General features: G+C 37.6%; 1 protein-coding gene across 1 annotated transcript in view; it reads right to left on the bottom strand.

The window, feature by feature from the left end:
* PKD1L1 (polycystin 1 like 1, transient receptor potential channel interacting) overlaps positions 1-20,164 on the bottom strand; it is a 1,345,235-nt gene that overhangs the window by 1,305,620 nt on the left and 19,451 nt on the right. Inside the window, exon 2 of the mRNA XM_044065604.1 lies at positions 12,191-12,310. Coding sequence (XP_043921539.1) covers positions 12,191-12,310 — 120 coding nt within the window. The remainder of the gene's footprint in view (positions 1-12,190; positions 12,311-20,164) is intronic.

The following is a 20,164-nucleotide window of genomic DNA, read 5'->3' as shown; positions in this document are numbered from 1 at the left end:
TTTAAGCACTCAGGGTTTCACTTGACTCAGTCGGTACAACTATATAATGGTCTTCCCCCTCTCCTGCAAAGACGGCAGGTGCATACACACATGAATGCTCTCTTTCTATGGCTTCTGATCCAGATAAATTAAAAAGAATAAATGCCTTTGTACGGTCATCTTTATCAGAAAATGCAACCTGTATAAAAAATATCATACTCTTGCTCAAACACTCTCCAGTTCTCTGCAATATTATTGTCAAACAAAGCTGGACCTGATTTTCGAAATCCATCTGCCATACAAGAAAATTATGACCAAACATACTGTAAAAATATGGCCCTTGTAATTATCTATGAACAAGCTGTATTATGCGCCTGTAATAACATTCAAATGGGCAATAAACTCTTTGAAATACTGTACTCTGTGAAATACGCTTTGAAATGGCTGTATTTTGTGAAATAACTGTACTGTAAGACTGCACAAACATGCAAACACTTAATTCATTTCAGACATCTCAAATAGCTTTGATTAATGCATTGCAAAAAATGTGGTTGTTTCCCTTATTTTATGCAATTTGGACTTTATTTCAAACATTTTCTGTAGTTCTTTCAAATATTTCTGTTAATATGCCACAGTTTAGGATATTTCTGTTACTTAGAAATTTGTTTAGATTGTTCTGAATGTCTCATTTCATGTTTTGTGAAATAAGAAATCATTTGAGCAAGTTTTAATACCTGAAATTCATTTCCGACCTGTTTTCTGAGTTATATTTGCAGTAGGAATGATTTACTCCTGTATATTCCTCCAGTCTTAACTGAGTGCCTCTCAGTCTCGAATCTGGAGAATCTGGATCCCATTCTGGCACCATGTCACTCATCCCTCTTTAGTATAGATGACAAACAGGCAGGGTAGATTGTTTATATGCTTTATTACACAGAAACAAATCAGGATGGACAGCAGCATTATAAAACATAAATGAACTGATTAACTGACAGACTACACATACATGCTTACATCTCAACAGCTTACTACAAAATGGCAGTCAGGCTTGTATGTGCTTAGTATTAATACACTTGTGCAAGCCCCTATAAAGCTTCTTAAAGCTGTACAGACATATTGATCTACAGAAAAAACAAGAATCTAAAGGTTTTATTGCTCAATGCTATGAGTCTAAACAAGAAACTCCACTCCCTACAAGCTCTCCTCACCATATAGATTGCTGATGTCTGTGCGGTCACTGAGACATGGTTTAAAGCCAAGGAGAGTACACTGGTAAGGCTATACAGCCTTTCACACATTTAGACAAGCTACTATGCAGACAGGGGCTACTCCTGATTTACATAAAAAATAAATATACTTCAAGGCTGGTCAAGCAGGACAACATACTTGAGCTTCTCCATGTTCAAATCACCACAGACAAAATCCTATACCACTTCCTTGGAAGCTATATATCCCCCTCTGTGACCCAGGAAACCCATAACATATATTTAAACTTATTGGAAACATTCACTATCCAACCCAATACCATTCTCATGGGTGACTTTAATTACCCCACTATTAAGTGTGAATCATACATGACACCAAATGTGCAGGCACAGAGATTCCTGGATTTTCTAAACACAAAAACCTTGGATCAGATTGTCAATACCCCAACCAGGGGTACAAACATACTGGCTCTGGTCCAAACTAATATGGGATAGTACTGCACGCCCACAGTGTAATATTTTCTCTGGTAAGGTCAGACCGCAAAATGGTCTCCTTTGAAGTGAAAATAAAACCCACAACTCCAGCTAACATTGGAATGTTCAGGCACTACTCTAAGGCTAATTTCCTAGCATTAAGTCATAACAGGCAACATTTCAAGTCCCCATAAGCATGGAGAACACTGCTGCCTACACAGAACTGTTAAAAGAAATCCTACACAATCATGTTAGTAGCTACATAGAGGCAGCTATACCCACCAGAAAAAAAGTACACAAAGAACTCAACAAACAAGCCACACTGGTGGAATCACAACATCAATAAGCTGTATAACAGAAGTAAGAAAATCATGGCAAAAAGTAAGAGGTGTAGCACCCAAAAGGATAAAAGCACTCTTATCAAACTAAACAAACTAAGAGGACAGATAGTCTACCAAAGTCGATAAATTTTGCCTCCCACACCAAGGACAACCACAAGGCATTCTTTAGCTATGCCTACATCTTCAAACAAAATACACAAATGTAGCCTCCAAACAGGCTTTGTGCCTCACAAATGGAAAACAGCAACAGTCATCACTGCACACAAAGGAGGTCCATCAACAAACCCTGGAAACGACAGACTCATATGTCTCACTAGTTCCATATGCAAAGCCATGGAAAAATTATCATGGAAATGATTAATAATGACATGGGAAACCTCCATACAGTGTACCCAATCCAATTTGGTTTCATCAAGGGCAGTTCATGCCTTCTCAACCTAGTGGACTTCTTTGAGAAGGTCATCAAAGCAATGGATGACGGCAAAATAAGTTCACACTGTCTACCTTGATCTAATACATACCTTGACATAATACCTCACTCAGGCATCATTGACAAGGTCAAGATATTAGGTATAAATCATTATTTCAGTCAGTGGATAGCCAGTTGGCTCACAGATTAAACCTAGAAAGTTAGAAGTGGGGAGTCCACCTCTACAAAAAGAGGCCAGTCACAAGTGGAGTTCCTCGGGGACAAGCAGAGATGCCAAAACCATCTCACCTGATTCCACTGTACACAAAGGAACAATAGAATTATCTTGGTATCCTTCCTACCTGCCCTGCTTCTCCAAAGTCAAGGCTAATGTCAGGGCCTCTGGCTGACTAAATTCGCAAATGATTGCAAATTAGGAGCAGTCATACAATCCGTCACTGATACAAATGTTCTCCAGGAAGGGCTGACATAGACAAATAACTGGTGTCAGAAATCTGAATGTCAAGAAATGCAGAATAGTATCCTTTGGGAAGTCATCCACCCCTGGTAACTATCATATTGACAACACACCCCTTAGATTTGACCCAGTAGTCAGGGACTTAGACACACACACACACACACACACACACACACACACACACACACACACACACACACACACACACACTCACAGTAATCTAGCCTTTGACCATCACTTGTCTATATTAGTGAGAAAATCACTCTATGTTGTGCAACTTATAAACAAAGGTATGTCATCTAGGGTCAAGGAAGTAATTGTTCCACTGTATTCAGCATTCAGCATTCATCAGACCTATCATTAAGTACAATGCCCCCCTTTGGTATGTAAATAATCAGGCTTAGGCTTCCTGGAATGCAAGGAATATGATTCTGCCTGAAACAGAAGACTCTTTATTAAAACTGATAGAGTTGTAGTAGAATCAAAATTGACGAACTGGATCGCTGCATGGTTGAACCAGAGTATTGGGATGTGACAGCCAATGCCAAGATTTGGGACAATGATTAGTAAAATATGCAGGGTTTATCCTCTGTGTGGTACACTGTTGTCATTTCACAGGTTCACAAAAGATGCACTCAGTGCTGACAAATTCTTAACTCAGTCTTTACAAGGTCAACTGCCTAACATCAGTACAAGGATGAAAACATGATCCACTTCTATGGTCAAGACAGAATCTGCAATCATCCTCTCAAATTCTACTAAAAACCTTGAACTTCAAGATAGCAAGGAAACAAAATGCTATAAACAACAAAAGGGAGAAACTACCACCTGCAAGCATTTATTGCAGATGGCAAATCCCCTTGCACCTATGTGAAGGGCATGTCCATGCAGTCTTGTATATACCAAATGAGCGGTCACACAAACATGAAGCGAAAAACCACTGCCAGCACACACTTTGAAATTACACCTACAGTGATTTTCTCTGGAAAACAGCAACAGATATTTTGTTTCTTGGTGTCTTTTACTTTAGACAACTAATACGCAATCAACCAGATGTTGCTCACTTGTAAATAAACCCTCATCTGTGGGTCAAATGTTTAACTACCAGTCAGTCTCTTTTCAAACCACCTGGTTTAAGCATTCCTAGGAAGGCTAAGATTGATCCTTCTAAATGAAAATGCAGTATGGAATAGAATTTTGGTTAATTTATTTATTTATTGCATTTATTTAGTTTACATTTGCTTACTGGGAAAGTCTGATGGAGCAGAACCCCATTCCAGCAGAGGCCCGGGGAAAAAAAAGCTCCATATAGTAACAATACATAAACATAACAATGCTTTTTATATAGTAAAAGACATGACAGAAATATAGTAATTTAACGTATTTATGCTATAGATAATAAACAGAGATGACTGAGTTTATCTGGTGTTGCAGCAGTACGGATGTCCAATATATAGTGAAAGACTAGTGAAAGGGTACCTATAGTGATACATGGCTTACTGTTGGCAGTAGAATCTTTGAATATTAATTATACAGTTGTATTTACAGTTAATAACAAACTAGAATAAGCAAATTATTCTGTAATCACTTTCTGTTCAGTTACATTAAAGAAGAGGAGAGAAAGGTGAAGTGAGGAAAGAGGAGGTCAGGATGAGAAAAACTGAGAGAAGAGAGGAGTTTTTAATGGTGACAGTTGCAGTTAGTGAATAAGATGTTTCTATCTAGTTAAGTAAAGTAATGGGGAGGTAGGATAAGGAAACAATGTGTGGGTGAGTTAATAACATATTAATGTGATAGTTTTATGAGTGAGGTAGAAAATAATTATAGTTGTTCATAGTTAGCCTGGAGTGTTACACGAGCAGAGCCACGAGTCTGATAAATAATTTTTGAGTAGTTTTTTAAATCAGATTAAGTTGATAGTGGTCCAAATAGAGTGAGGAAGCATATTCCAGGTTTTTGCTATGTGGCAGGAATACGGAGAGTCTCCTGCTGTGCTTGTAGATTTGGTAACTTATAATAATGATTTATTTGTTGAATGAACCATACGTTTGTTGGAATAAGGTTGTAGTATGTTTAGGAGAGCAGGAGTTTTCTCAGGCTGATAAAGTAGTTTATGAGCCATGGTTAACTGGGTATAAGCTAGTTCTGGTAGATCTAGCCAGGAGAGTTTTATTAGAGTGAGGCAATGGTGTGTCCTATGTGTAGAGCCTGTGGCAAATTTTGCTTATTTGTTACAGCATGTTTCTAGTTTGCCGAAGTCTGTCTTTTTAAGATTGATAAGAATGGGTGAGGCATAGAGGAGAGTTGACGGGAGGTGGGTTCAGGCAATAGCTACCATAGAGCTATCTGTTAGATTTTTTTTATTTCTATATAGAGTTCCCTTTTTTTTTCTTACTAATGCAAATGCTGAAGAAAGACATCAAGTGAGACTTTATAATTATAGAAACTGTTACCAACTGAAGGCGGAAAGACAGTGGACAAGGGCAGGAACTGAAAGGCATAGCTACTGCACATACAATCTACATATCCAAAGGCTATATCCCAATAAAAAAGGGCTTCCCAAATATAGTCAGGGAATCCACTGACCACAGCTCAATTTCTTAGTAAAAGGATGCAGTTTTAGTAATAGGGATTGTCCTGGGAATGGTCTATAATATATTCTTCCTGAGTGCAGTTGGATGATATTAACAATAATTATAAAATCTGATGGCTGGTGTTCATAGTTGTGGGTGGGGGATAATGTTGGATGACAAGGGTAATCTTCTTAGTGTGTCATATTTAAATCATTTTATGATACAACTAGTTTGACATTTTTCTGGAATCATTTAAATATTTTCTTTCTTTTTTTTTATTTTTATTTTTTTTTACAAAAGATATATAATCCAAATGCTAAAGCAGAAAGTAATAATCATTAATCATTAGCTTTCTATGTATCTGGCCTACTTCTAAAAAAAAAAAAAAGACGTATGTTTGGGATGGTGTGCACTTAATTCCAGTGCCAACTAATTTTTTTACTACAAAGTTAGAGAAATCACAGACTCAGATGGAGATATCCTGAAATGTAAAGCTTCAGAAGTGAAATTCAGATTCAGTAATCTGGTTACATGTTGGTGTAAAGCCAGATTACTGTCTACATATGTTCTCAGATCTCTGAATACTAATTCACTCTTAGGGGTGTCTTATCAATGGAGTATTTAGCCTGAGTGGCTGCTTTCCCAAAAGACAATATACTGCATTTCTTATCATTAAGTTTTAATCCATAAATTTGGCATTAGTCATTTATCCATGTTAGACCCTCTTGTAAGATGTTTGAGTTGTGAGGGAATCCATGATGACTCCCAGTTTGCAGTCATCTGCAAACTTGGACAGCCAAAGCCCCTCGACATTGGTCTGTAACTCTGAAAAGTAGATGCCAAATTGAAGTGGTCCCAGCATGGACCTCTGAGGTATCCTGCTGATGACTGGTCTTTTAGTGGTGGTGATCTCACCAATCCTGACTTCCTGGGTCCTGTTTGTGAGCCAGCTGGAAATCCAGGGAGTTATGTAGTGGTTTATGCCCAGTTCGGTGAGTTTGTCAATGATACCTGGGATGCATATTGTATTGAACACTTTAGCCAGGGTCAGTAGGTGGTATGCACTGTTTTCCACTCATCCATTACTTTGGTGACCTTCTCAAGGAAGTCCTCCAGGCTTAGTAGGAATGACCTTCCCTTAACAACAGGTTTGGGTCTAGTGCCTTAAATTTGCCTATGTTTTTGTTGATAAGTCCATGATAATTTGTTATACAGATTTAAGTATTAGACTAGTCGGGCTAATGGGTATGTAGTTTCTGGGGTCAGTTGATGGTCCATCCTTGTGAAGTGGGATAACCATTGCAGCCCTCCATTCTCATGGTAAAAAGTCTGATTTGAGGCTATAGTTGAAAAGCAACTGAAGTGATCCTGATATGTCATGTTTCAAGATATTTAGGAGGCATCCTGGGATAATGTCTTTTTGGCTTTAGCAAGTGCCACCAGGACCTGCTCCCTACTAATAGTTGTGGGGAGGTATGCTAGTAGATATTTCATGGGGAAGAGGATTGGGGTGTAGTTTGAGCTGAATTTCTCAGACAGCAGATTGATGATGTCACTCAGCATAGTCAAGGTGGCACCATTGTTCCCCAGTTCGGATATATTGCTTTGTGTTGCCTTTGAGGTTACAGACATAGTTGTAGAAGGCCTTGTGGTTGTCTTTAGTCTGTGAGGCTAGCTTGACCTTGTAATTGGCTTTATTTGACTTTAGTCCTCTTGGTTTCCTGTTTAGTTTAATTAGAGAGCTCTTATTATTATGGGAGTTGCTCTTCCTGATTTTAACCATAATTTTTTTCCTCTTGCTATGTACCATAATAAGGTTAGAACTCCACCAGTGTGGTTTGTTTTTAGACTTTGTTTTGGGAATACTTCTAGATGGTACAGCAGCCTCTATACAGCCATTTGCATGATTATAGAGAATCTCTGTAAATGATTCCACATAGGCTGCTGTGAACTTGGGGTTAGGAGAGGCACTGATTTTTGGCAACTATCATTTAGGGTGTAGTTGCTTTGGAACAGTTCCTTACTGTTACAGGGTTTTCTGTAGTTACCATGTGAATTTTTATTTTGAAGGAGACAACTTTGTGGTCCAATCACACCAGTGCAGACATGACATGGGGGTGGGGGTGGGGATGCAGTACTCTCCCATATTGGTGAGTACCAGGTACAGAATGTTTGAACCTTTGGTGGTTGTGTGCACTATCTAGTCAAGGATATTTCTGGTAATAAAGTCCATAACACCTTGTATCTAAGAGTCTGAGGCAAAGTATGTTTCCCAATCTATACATAGGTAGTTAAAGTTTCCCATGAGAGAGATATATGGTTTAATGGTGAGTGTCTCCAGTATGTCTAGGTATCAGATGTGGGATTCTTGGGACATACAAGGTGACCTATAACTTGCTAGAATATGGGAGTCTGTCTATGGTGATTTACAAATGGATAAACTTCATAGCATCATCCTATTTAACCAACCTACAGGTACTCTTATTGATAATGTTGACTGGTACTCCTCTATCTTTTGTCCCAGTCTTTGCAGCTCAAAGTCTAAATGTGTGAATGGCACTGAATCTTTTTGTTCAGGGAGTACTTCCTGCAGATTTAAACCATCCAATAGGGTATGGAGTTTCATGTTTAGGCTCCTTGCATTCAGCAGTAACACTATTAGGTTGCTTTGGGTTTTATTTGTCAGTAGGTTTGTCAAATTGGCATTGCTAAAAAGGGTTTTAAGGGAGTGGATAAAGTTATAGCTAATATTAGGAATCCTAGGGGGGGTGTAGAACCATCCTTTGTGAAAGCAACATTGTTCACCATTTCATCACATGCTAAAAAATATTGAACCTTCCTGGAAAGACACCAGAAACTAAGCCAGTTATTGAAGTGAATCACTTTTTGTTCATACGGTGGCACTGTAATTGGTGATGGCAGAATGCTGCTCAATGCAAGGCACCTAGCTGCCTGAAACACATATTCAGATAGATCAATAATATCTCTCTTCAAATTGTCCAGGGAAGTATGTCTCAGATCATTAATTCCCACATGGGCTATGATAGAATCATAATGGTACCTGTGGAGCAGTTACTTGAGTATGTGTATAACTTGCTGGATTTTGGCTCCAGATAAACAGCTAACCAATATATTCTCCTTGTTTAGTCTGGTGAATGGGGGATTTGTGTGTCATACTGTGGATCCCCTATGACAAGAGTTCAAGGTAATGTGTTAGCTTGCCTTAAGGACTTTTCTCTTTGGGCTCCCCTGGATGTAAGTCTATGTGTGATGTTTGGAGTTGCTTTTACTGAGTGCTTTAAAGATTGTTGAAGATAGGTGTTCATGTTTACATGCTTTGGAGGACTTTGAGGTTTGGGAAGATTCCTTATTAGTGCCTCAGCATAACTTGGTCTGTTTGTGGTGGACACTATGTGTAGTGGATATACTGTGTATGTTCTCGACATTATTGTTTGTATATAAGATTTTTGTATCAAGTGAAATTGTGTTTGTGCATCTTTTGCATACTATGTGTTTTTAAGGATTAAATGGTTGCATGTATACATGAGAAAATTGTTGCATTGTAACCAGAAAAGCAAACAAACCAAACCAAATAACGCAGATAGGCAGCGTAGAAGCAATCCAATAGTAATCCAAGTTTATTAAAATAGGTTAGCGCTTTTTGGCTGTGACACCAGCCTTCCTCAGACAATCATTGCAATAACCTATTTTAATAAACTTGGATTACTATTGGATTGCCTATCTGTTTGTGTTAATTGCTGCATTGTCTCTGGATCCCTATATCTATCAACCTGACTAAAACAACATTTGGAAATTGCATATCCATGTTGTCTGGCACTGTATTTTGGTGCACTTCTGTAGGGTATGGACTGTATTATACAGAGGTCTCTTTGGATGGTGTATGGGGTAGGGCTCTAAGATTTGACAGTAGTGCTGTTTAACATGCAAACTAGCTGCTCAGTGCTTTTTTGTGTACAATGGATTGCCTGAACGACACTTGGTCACAGGGTTCAGTTCTATGGGTAGACAATATTAAGGATATATGAAAAATGATGGGTTAGAAAAGTACTTAAATAGCTTACATAACAGACAATAGCAATGAAAGAGGGATAGAGGGACTTTGGAAGTCAGATTACCATAAGGACTAAAGCAGAGAAACAGCCTTTTAAACCACAAAGCAAAAGGACTGGGGGTTGGGAAAAAAATTAAAGTTGCAAGAAGCAGACTTTCTACGAGCAGGATCCACTCAAATAAAGTCAATATTGGAGCCCTAGTCCAATGGTTAGGATTTCATAAACTTTAACTTAATGTCTCATTAGGGGTTAGGATAGGTACAAAGAAGAGGAAAAAAAAACAGTAGCAAAGTAAACAGAAAGACACTAAAATGCAATTTTAAGCAGGTAAATAATAATAAGAATCTAAAACTCTAGTAGCAAAAATGGATTATAAACAGCTGGAAAAGTACTGATGTACAAATTCTGGAGCAAAATTCACAATATTGTCACTACTGCATACTCACCACAGACTAAGGCATCAAACTATGCAGAAATTTAGCATTTACACTAACAAAAAAGTGTTGTAACAAATGACCAAATGATGCTCAAATCTGGCAGTACTCCATAGCTGTGCCACAACTGTGAATGAAACTACAGACTGAAGTCCCAGACAGGAGTCAAAATACAAACAGCTAATTCTTATAATTAATTCTACTTATGGAGACAGAAGTGCAGTATAATGTGTAAATAATGCTAAAATCTTACAGTAGTACACTATCTTCCCACAACAACTAATGAAGCTACCAGACTAAGGTCCCAGAACAAACTAAAAAAGCAAGCAGATACCCTTCTTGTTGGCTAAAACATGGAAAAAAGCAGAAAAGTACAAAAAAGTATCACCTCACAGGTCACCATAACTGCAACTTAAAATATTAAAGCAAAATTTAAATAAAAGCTTTTTCCCCTTTTAATGAAAAGCTTGTTTCTCACACTTTGGGGATTTTCACACTTCTCAGAGTCTTGAACAAAAGACACAGGGTGGGAGTAGCTTTAGTGTTAAATACAACAAACTAGCTAGAGAGGGATCCAATCAAATAAAGCCACTATTGCAGCTCTAGTCCTATGGTTAAAATTTCAGAAACTTTAGCTTAATGTCTCAGTGGACTCTGGGACAGACCCAAAGAACAGGGGACAAATAGTAGCAAAGTAGACAGAAAGTGAAATGCAACTCTAAGCAGGTAAATAAATAGAATTTAAATCTCTAGCAGCAAAACTGAAATATTAACAGCTAGAAAAGTACTGAAGTACAAATCCTGGAGGATAATTCACAATATTGACACTTCTACAATCCCGCCAAAAACAAAGGTTCTTGACTATGCATAAATTTACCAACAACACTGTTTATGGAAAAATGCTGTAATAAATGACCAAATGAGGCTTACATTTGGCAGTAGTCCACAGTTCTGCCACAACTGTGAATGAAACTATAGGTTAAAATACAAACCGCTAATTCTTACAAGTAATTCTACTTATGAAGACAGAAGTACAGTATAATGTGTAAACAATGCTAAAATCTTTCAGTAATACACAGTCTTACCACAACTGCACATAAATGCTCTGTCAATTCCCTCAGTCCTCAATTGACCAAATAGAACACTGATGTCATTCCTCTTCCCCACCTCAACTTTCTCTACTAAGTAATTTGTACCTTGGAGCCAGACTAGGGATAGACATAGGCTGTAGTGTACATAGGCAATGAAGGATAGAGCCAATGGGCCTAAGGCAACCAGGGATTAATTACAGGCAAAGCCATTAGAGGAGTTAGTCAGGGAGGAAAAAGACTAAAGGGATGTGGCTCAATTGCTATTCCCCTGGGGTGGAGAGGTTTGTATATACGCAAAGGCACACTGGACAAGTACAATTTTATTGGTGGATACTGGAAAAAATACCTCTCATGCATCAAAGCTTTGCTGAACAGGGCTGCAAGAATGAAACATACCTTGCAAAAGTGAGGAGGTACATCCTTAGAATTTAGTCCATTGCAGACTCCTTTCAGTCATGCTGGCAGAGTGTGGACAGGGATATTAGTACAAGAGTAGAAAAGACACAGACCACTACTGATACCTGCCTTAATGATGGCCCCTCGTGGCTGGCCTTTTCCCTTAAGATGGGCAATGAATGGGCTGATTGGCCACATGGGGGTTAATGACTGTTAGGCAATGGGGTCTAACTGTGAAAATAACTTTCCTCACATAGTGTGAGCAGTGACATTGGTTATTGCTGAAAATTAGTTCTCTCCTTTCTCACTTGACTAGACTCCAACTCTCATGAGTTTGTCTGAACGATGCACTGAGTTCACTGTTCTAGTTTCAGGATAGAGATGCTGTTTAACATGATGGAAGTTCTTATGGGGTTATTTATGGGTGAATTATAGATTTATTTTTTTATGATAAGAAACAACATAGTATAAGGAATGTAATGTGCCCCCTTGATTATTAAGCTACTTTCATTATAAGGGAACCTAAATACAGTACTGCTTTAAATGCAGATTACATAGTATGGATTATACCACATTCCGAAATGTGGATAGTGCAGTCATATATGTGTAACCAGTGGAAAGTATTTCAGCACAGTACAAAATACTATTGAAGATGCTATGTTATATCCTGTAAGATGAATATTACTAATAAGCACTTGTTGAGACAATGCCATGTTGTTACATCAAAAGATACATACGCTGCATTCTGTAGAGCACAGAGATACTGGTAGATGCCTTAATTCTTCCCACATGGTTCTCAGCATAGACTGTCACATTGTATAATGCAGCAGTTAAAAATGTGTGCACTACTGTAGGTCCTGAAATAGAAAAAAAAAAAGATTAAAACACAACTATAATCATTATAATTTGCAAGCTCAGACAACAAGAAATGTATCATGATTATCTTGTATATGTTTGGCAAATTTGATATAAACCTGCAAAAATGTTTCACCAATAATATGATAATAGAAACAAGATTTGAACAGCCAGTTCCTTAAATCTGTGTTTTACATCTTTTTTTTTTTTAATTTAAGGCATTATCCTCCACAGCAATACATTAAATGATAAGAAAGCAATGAAGTATTTGCTAGCACTCTGGTATTCAAACTGCAGCATTCTGCACACAGTTTCTTCAAAGCAATACAGAAAGGAATCAAACTTTGTACTGCAAATGCTATTTTAATTTGATTTAAAATTGTATAATCAGAATTAAATACACACTCACACACATGTATAGTTATGAGACGACTGTTTTATGGGTATAGTTCTAATGCTTACCTAGATCTATCCCCCGGAATAAGCATGTTTGACAACAATGACTTTTACAAACTGTATTTTACAAGCTTGCCATGCATTACAAGCTTTATATATAAACATACAAAATAAAAAAAATGGCAGAGGAGTTGGAAAATATGAGGATTCACAAGGAAGTTACTATCCAATGGGCTGCACTTGGATGAGCTTTCAAACAATAGAATCACTCCTAGTTTTTTAATAAAGGGTCAAGATTACCTCACCAACATGTCTTAATTTCTCTTATCTTCTGTTTTGGTTATGCCACAGAGTAATGTCTAGAAAACTTTATTTTGCTTTTATTTTAATTTTTTGTAGATTTGAAGATTTATGATCTGTTGTTACGCCTTCTGAAAAGTTTACTAAACTTCAAGTAATGGAAACAGAGTTCTTTTCTTCTACCATTTTTAGAATTATATTCTTAAATTAACAACTTACTTTCTGAAGCTCTGGCCTTACATCTAAGAAATAGTTACATTTTGTTACAATAATTCTTTGTTTTTTTATTAGGCAAGAGCTGATATCTGCGGTGGTACAGTGGTAGCGTTGTTGCCTCACAGTAAGAGGTCCTCCCATTCGATTCTCGGCTGAAGTGTGGGGAGTGCCTTCTGTGTGGAGTCTGCATGTCCTCCCCGCGGTTGAATGGGCATTCGAAAGACATGTGTAAATGGGCGTGCCTTCGTTGAAGGTTGGACATCAAGCTGACACCTCGGCGTTCGTGAAAATCTACTGCCAATCATTAGCGGACTGGAGTTCCGCTGTGACGACCCCTAACCGGGAAAAGCCAAAAAGACAAACAACAACTTGCCTCAGAGCTGATATATGTTATATTTGCCACTTGCAGCCCTGGGTAAAGCTGAGGTTAAAAACTGTTATACACACAATACCAGTCTAGAAAGAGGGTTCAAAGAAGAGGAACTGCAGGAGGAAAAGTAAAACAAAATGGCTGAGATCTTCCTTGAATCATTTCTATTAATAATCATGTTACTTTTGTCATAAATATCATGGCTATTGTTTAGGTTAGAACCAAACCCAGGCAGTTCTATCATCTTTCAGAACTATGTGACTGTCAACCAGAATGAAGCTAAAATCAGAAAGGAAGGATAGAAAACCTTGGGCTGACTGTGGGGTGTGAGAATGCTTACAAAAGACAATAACCATTCAAGCACATAGGATATTGTGGATGATCAGTGTTCATCTACTGAAGTAACACATAAGACTACTGCAATCATTTATTCTTTCTATGAGTAAACTAGAGAAAAAATACCTTGGGTTCTTAACAGTGTTATAAAAAGAGAGGTGCATATAGGTGGACGTCAAAGTTGTTGCCTTACAAAACAAACTGACATCATTTTGTACTAGGCAGCAGTGGTGCCTGCTGTCCTAGTGATGTATACCCTAACTGAGATCCTCAACAGTTATTGCTTGAATCATAACAAAATGTGAGAGTTTGCCATCCATTTGGAAAGGGTATTTTTGAGATTGGTCTACCAATTTTGCTTAGCATGTAGGAAACAGAGCTTTTCTATTTTTCATTTGTTCTGACAATGTAATAACTCTGCTGCTTATGGACATCTAAAATTGCAAACATCATAAACAACACAAAGGGGCTTCTTCTCTGTCAGCACTAGAGCTAATCATCATGACTTAAAGAACATTGCATTTTCTCTCCTGTTCTTAAACATAAGAAGCATAAATGACAAATTTGATTTTTGGAATTTCAAATTAATTAATGTAGAATGGGACGTTGGGATAGTGATTAAAAGACAGTATAACATCTGAAGAATTCATGCATTAAATTTATGGTTATAGTGTGATTTCCTGTTAAAGAACAAAGAAGGAGAGAAGGAAGATATAACTTTAAGGATAACATCAAGATAATTGATGAAAAGGTATTCAGAAGCATCAAATAAATCTAAGTCAAAGACATCTGTAGACGAAACATTGAACTTAATGACCCCCCTCCATATGAATTCTAGAAATTATGCATAAGTGACACAATTCCTATACTCTCTCACTGACAGTCAGCAGGCTATTAATAGTGAATTCAATCTTCCACAGTACTAGTGCTTTTTGGAATTAAAATGTAAACCGACTAAGGGCATCTAACAAAGATTCTTAGATGAAAAGAACCTACACTAAATAAATAGAAAGCCAACAAGATGTAAAAGTATTTTGGGTTTAATTTGTTAGCTGCATAGCATGTGTGAGTGTTGCATATAAAACTTTACCTCCTTTACCATGTGGCAGCCACATTACATTTTAAAAATGTGCCTCATTTGTCTAGAAGGTTTTTTTTTTTCAAAATGAAGTAAACATTGAAATTAAAACTGACTACCAGGGAGCTATTAAAGTGTTGTCTAACTGAAATTAGAAGACATATTTCAATGTGCTTAGCACAAAGGGAGCCTGGATTTATTGAGAGGTAAACTTCTATCTTGCAAATGTGCTACTATGAATGCAGTAATTAGGAAGAAAGAGACATTAATCTTGTACAATTAAACTAAAATACTTGTCAACAATATAAGAAATAAACTAGAAACAAAGGTGCTAAGGCAAAAAAAAGATAGATGTTTCTATGTCAGCTGGTTAAATGTGAAATAATAAAAGTGAGTGAAAGAGATAGAATTTACTTAGGCAACAAGAACAATTTTCAAAGCAGACAAGTCAAAAAGAAATCATTTCAGTTCTCTGATTCATAAGGAAGTCTATCTCCTTTAATTTATTTATTTATTTATTTGGAAGTTCAGCTGAGCAATAACAACCCCTTTTTAACAAGAGTGTGAAAATAATAATTTATGAAGAGCATATTGTAATATTGCATCAACTCTCATCATCTTCTTTCGGCTGTTCCCGTTAGGGGTCGCCACAGCGGATCATCTGTTTCCATTTCTTCCTGTCCTCTGCATCTTGCTCTGTCACACCAACCACCTGCATGTCCTCTCACACCATATCCATAAACCTTATCTTAGGCCTTCCTCTTTTCCTGTTACCTGGTAGCTTCATCCTTAGCATCTTTTTCCCAATATACTCTGCATCCTTCCTCAGCACATGTCCAAACCAACGTAATCTTGCCTCTCTGGCTTTGTCTCTAAACCTTCCAACCTTGGCTGACCCCCTAATATACTTATTCCTAATCCTGTCCACTCTCGTCACACCCAGTGCAAATCTTAACATCTTTAACTCTGCCACATCCAGCTCAAACTCCTGCCTTTTTGTCAATGCCACTGTCTCTAACCCATATAACATAACTGGTCTCACTACCCTCTTGTAGACCTTCTCTTTCACTCTTACTGGTACTCGTCTGTCACAAATCAGTCCTGACACTCTTCTCCACCCACTCCATCCTGCCTATACTCTCTTATTCACCTCTCTTCCACAGTCACCATTACTCTGAACTATTGATCCCATGTATTTAAACTCATCCACCTTCGCCACCTCTACTCCTTGCATCCTCACCATTCATCTATCCTCCCTCTAATTCATACACATATATTCTATCTTAGCCCTGCTGACCTTAATTCCTCTTCTCTCTAGAGCATATCTCCATCTCTCCAGGGTCTCCTCCACCTGTTCCCTACTCTCATTACAGATCACAATGTCATCTGCAAACATCATAGTCCACGGGGACTCCTGTCTGATCTTGTCTTAAAACCTGTCCATCACCATTGCAAATAAGAAAGGGCTCAGAGCTGATCCTTGATGTAATCCTACATCCACCTTAAACGCATCCATCACTCCCACTGCAGCCCTCACCGTTGTCACACTACCTTCGTACATATCCTGTACCACTCTTACATACTTCAAAAAAAACACACATTATTTATGATTGTTTATGACCCCCCCCTTATTTAAAGTTCATTCTCTCTATATTGCTACATTTTATTATACATTGAATCAAATTATGATTAGGTTGAATTAAAATGCATTTAGATTATTTGTTTGTTGGTTAGAAAATCAAAAGTTTAGTATAGCACGATTTTTATAAAAGAAAAATTTCTATGTACGTTTTAAATGTTGTTTTTTAAATGCTATTTTAATATATTCTTTAACGCACTTTATATGCATCATACATAAGCTTGTTTATTACTGCGTTACATCTTTAAATATCAATTGATTTTGCTAATTAGTTAATGTCTTATTAATTATTGCTTTGCTATTTAATGTCTGTTTGTGGGTGTAATCATTATCTGAAGAAGCGTGGTTGTATCCACGCAAAAGCGCTCATCATCCCACTTGTCGAAAATAAAAGGTTTTATTCTTCTACATATTCCAGTGGATTACTTAGTTTTTTTGGAAAATTTTTCATCTGTTACATCGTGGAGAGACCATTTTCTTGCTCTACTTACTCTTACATACTTCTCTGACACTCCCGACTTCCTCATACAATACCACAACTCCTGTCTATGCATCGACTCTATACATATATATATATATATATATATATATATATATATATATATATATATATATATACACACACACACACGGTTCCCTATTAGAATCCCGAAACACTATAAGCCTGAAAGTCAAAATCCTGAAAACTAATGACTGAAAATGCAAAATCTCGAAAATGCAAAATCCTGAAAGTCAAAATCCTGAAAACACAAATAATGCAAATATGTCACTATAAAGACACTAATATCTACCAACTGACCCTGACCCTAACCCTAACCCTAAGGTCCGTCACTATCGCACACTCACCTGACCCGCCCTAACCCTAACTCACTTAAACCGCCCCTAACCCCAATATTTGTCACTATTGCATACATGCCTAACCTGCGCCCTAACCCTAACTCACTTATACCGCCCCAAACCCTAACTTAAAACCAACCGCACACTCACCCGGACCCAACGCATGACCTAACACCACAGGGCTAACAATAGCAAAGCCACAATGACGTCAGTATGTCCATTTTGTATTTTCAGGATTTTGACTTTCAGGATTTTGCATTTTCGAGATTTTGCATTTTCAGTCATTAGTTTTCAGGATTTTGACTTTCAGGCTTATAGTGTTTCAGGATTCTAATAGGGAACCACACACACACACACACACACACACACAAACACACACACAAACACACACACACACACACACACACAATAACTATATGTAAAAACACAGAAAACATTCTAGCAAGTCCATCAAATTGGCAATATAGTCTGTAAACTGTTCCAGCAATCTGCAGAAATGCAAAAAAATCTGTGATAATTATACTCTTCTTGTACACATAATATTGGTATCATCTGTACCCTAATGTAGAACTAAGCACCCTATCAGAAGTTAGCCACACAGTTTCTCCAAATTTTGTACAACCTGTGAAAATATCCATGGGCATCCCATTTCACAATTCACTGTGAAGATTATCAATCGTGTAATAAAACTAACGTGCAAAATCCAACCTCACAAATGTCCCTACTGACTAAGAAACTGAATTTGACTTTTATATCTACACCTTACACTGCTTCCTGAACTCATCTATTTTTAAAAAAGGTTCCATTTTTAACTGCATTAAAGACACATTATTCCTTTCTGTCATGCATCCCTAACAAAACGGTTTATTTGCTACTCTCTCTCTATTACTGACTTAGTTCCCTCCTGAACTCCTTGCTGTTCATACCCTTGGTTACTGTTAAGGTTAAATAGAGCTTATATTATGGCCATGTCTTCCAATGCATGCTGACTGTAATTAAATTTAGTATACCATCTTAGCTTGTCTGCATCCCCCGCCCTCACCCTTTATATGTATCAGGTATACTTTAGCCTCAAGATAATTTTCTGATATAACAAAAGTTTCCTGTTTTTCCTACTTAGACTTCCTTATGTAGGAATACACTTAAATTACACTCTGGACATAGAACTTTTATGAAAGTACTGTTATGTAACAAAGGCTACAACTACTTTATTACTATTCCTAACTATATGAATAAAAAGAAGTTATGTACTTACCATAACGTTCCATGTTTGTAGTCCATCTCACCTACATTCTTGCTGGATGGGTTAGGAGCCAATTCTTGGCTCCGACTCATCTGATACTAAAGCTCGAGAGCTTTTACTGGCTCGAGGCTAACCCCTATTCCATGGTGCCTCACGGCAATTCCCCAGATCTTGTTTGCAAGAAAGTAACTACGTATATAATAGTAAGTAAACTATCAATAACTATGCACATACAAACAGAATACTTTGTATTACTAACCATGCCAAGTGGACGGACAACTACAATCAGGTCAGACAGCATAATGGATAGTCCACCAGTTCCTCCAGGATACAGGAAGGGGGAAGGAGGGTGGGATGCAAGAATGTAGATGAGATTGACTACAAACATGGAATGTTATGGTAAGTACATAACTTCTTTATGTTATGTAGTCTTATCTCGCCGTAATTCTTCAGCACAGTGGACCCAAAGGATGACCTGTCCCAGGAGGCCAAATCCAATTTGTAACGAGTGACAAAGGTATGAGGTCTTGCCCAAGTAGCTGCTGCACAAATGGCATTTATTGGGAGCTTTGAGCTAAAGGTATATGAAGTTAATACTGCTCTGGTTGAATGGCCTTTTACTTTGGCAGGTAATTTTTTGCCAGCAGTTTTGTAAGCAAATGAGATGCAGTCTGAAAGCCATTTAGACAAAGTGACCTTAGAAACAGGCAAGCCTTTGTTTTTGTCTGAGAAGGAAACAAACAATCGGTCTGATTTTCAAAATTCTTTAGTCCTGTGCAGGTAAAACCTGAGAATTCTGTGGACATCCAATTGGTGCAGTCTGTATTCTGATTTATTACTATGATTTGGGAAGAAAACTGATAATTCGATAGTTGTGTTGAGATTATGCTCTGAACATACCTTAGGAAGAAAGGTTCTAAGTGAGACTATTCTTGTGGAAAACAATGTAAGAAGGTCGAATGGTGAGGGCTTGCAATTCTGAAACTCTCCTAGCAGATGTTACAGCCACTAAGAACAATGTCTTCCAAGACAACAATTTTAAATCTGTTGAAGAAGACGGTTCAAAGGGTGGAGAAATTAAAGATGTGAGAATTAGGTTCAGGTCCCAGGGCTCTGGTAGTTGCCTGATTGGAGGTCTGAGAAGGAGGAATCCTTTCAAAAAGATTTTGCATAAAGAGTGGGACATGATTGGATTTCCCATGTAGCCAAAATGATAATTAGAGATGGCAGCTAACTAAACTCTAATAGTAGCAGCTGCAGCTCCTTCTTGAAAAATGGATGCCAGGAAGGACAGGATAGACTCTATAGGAGTTGAGTAGGGATCTATGCCTTGGTTTGCTGCCCAAATGGAGAACCTTTTCCATTTACTGGAATATAATTTCCTGGTGGAAGGTTTGTGTGAAGAAATCAGGATGTGTTTGACCGTAGGGGAAAGGGAAAT

This window comes from Protopterus annectens, chromosome 3.part0, assembly GCF_019279795.1.
Source record: "Protopterus annectens isolate FY-2018-M chromosome 3.part0, PAN1.0, whole genome shotgun sequence".
Classification (NCBI taxonomy): domain Eukaryota; kingdom Metazoa; phylum Chordata; order Ceratodontiformes; family Protopteridae; genus Protopterus; species Protopterus annectens.
Note: the sequence above shows the minus strand (reverse complement) of the source record. Positions and strands in the feature narration are given on the sequence as shown.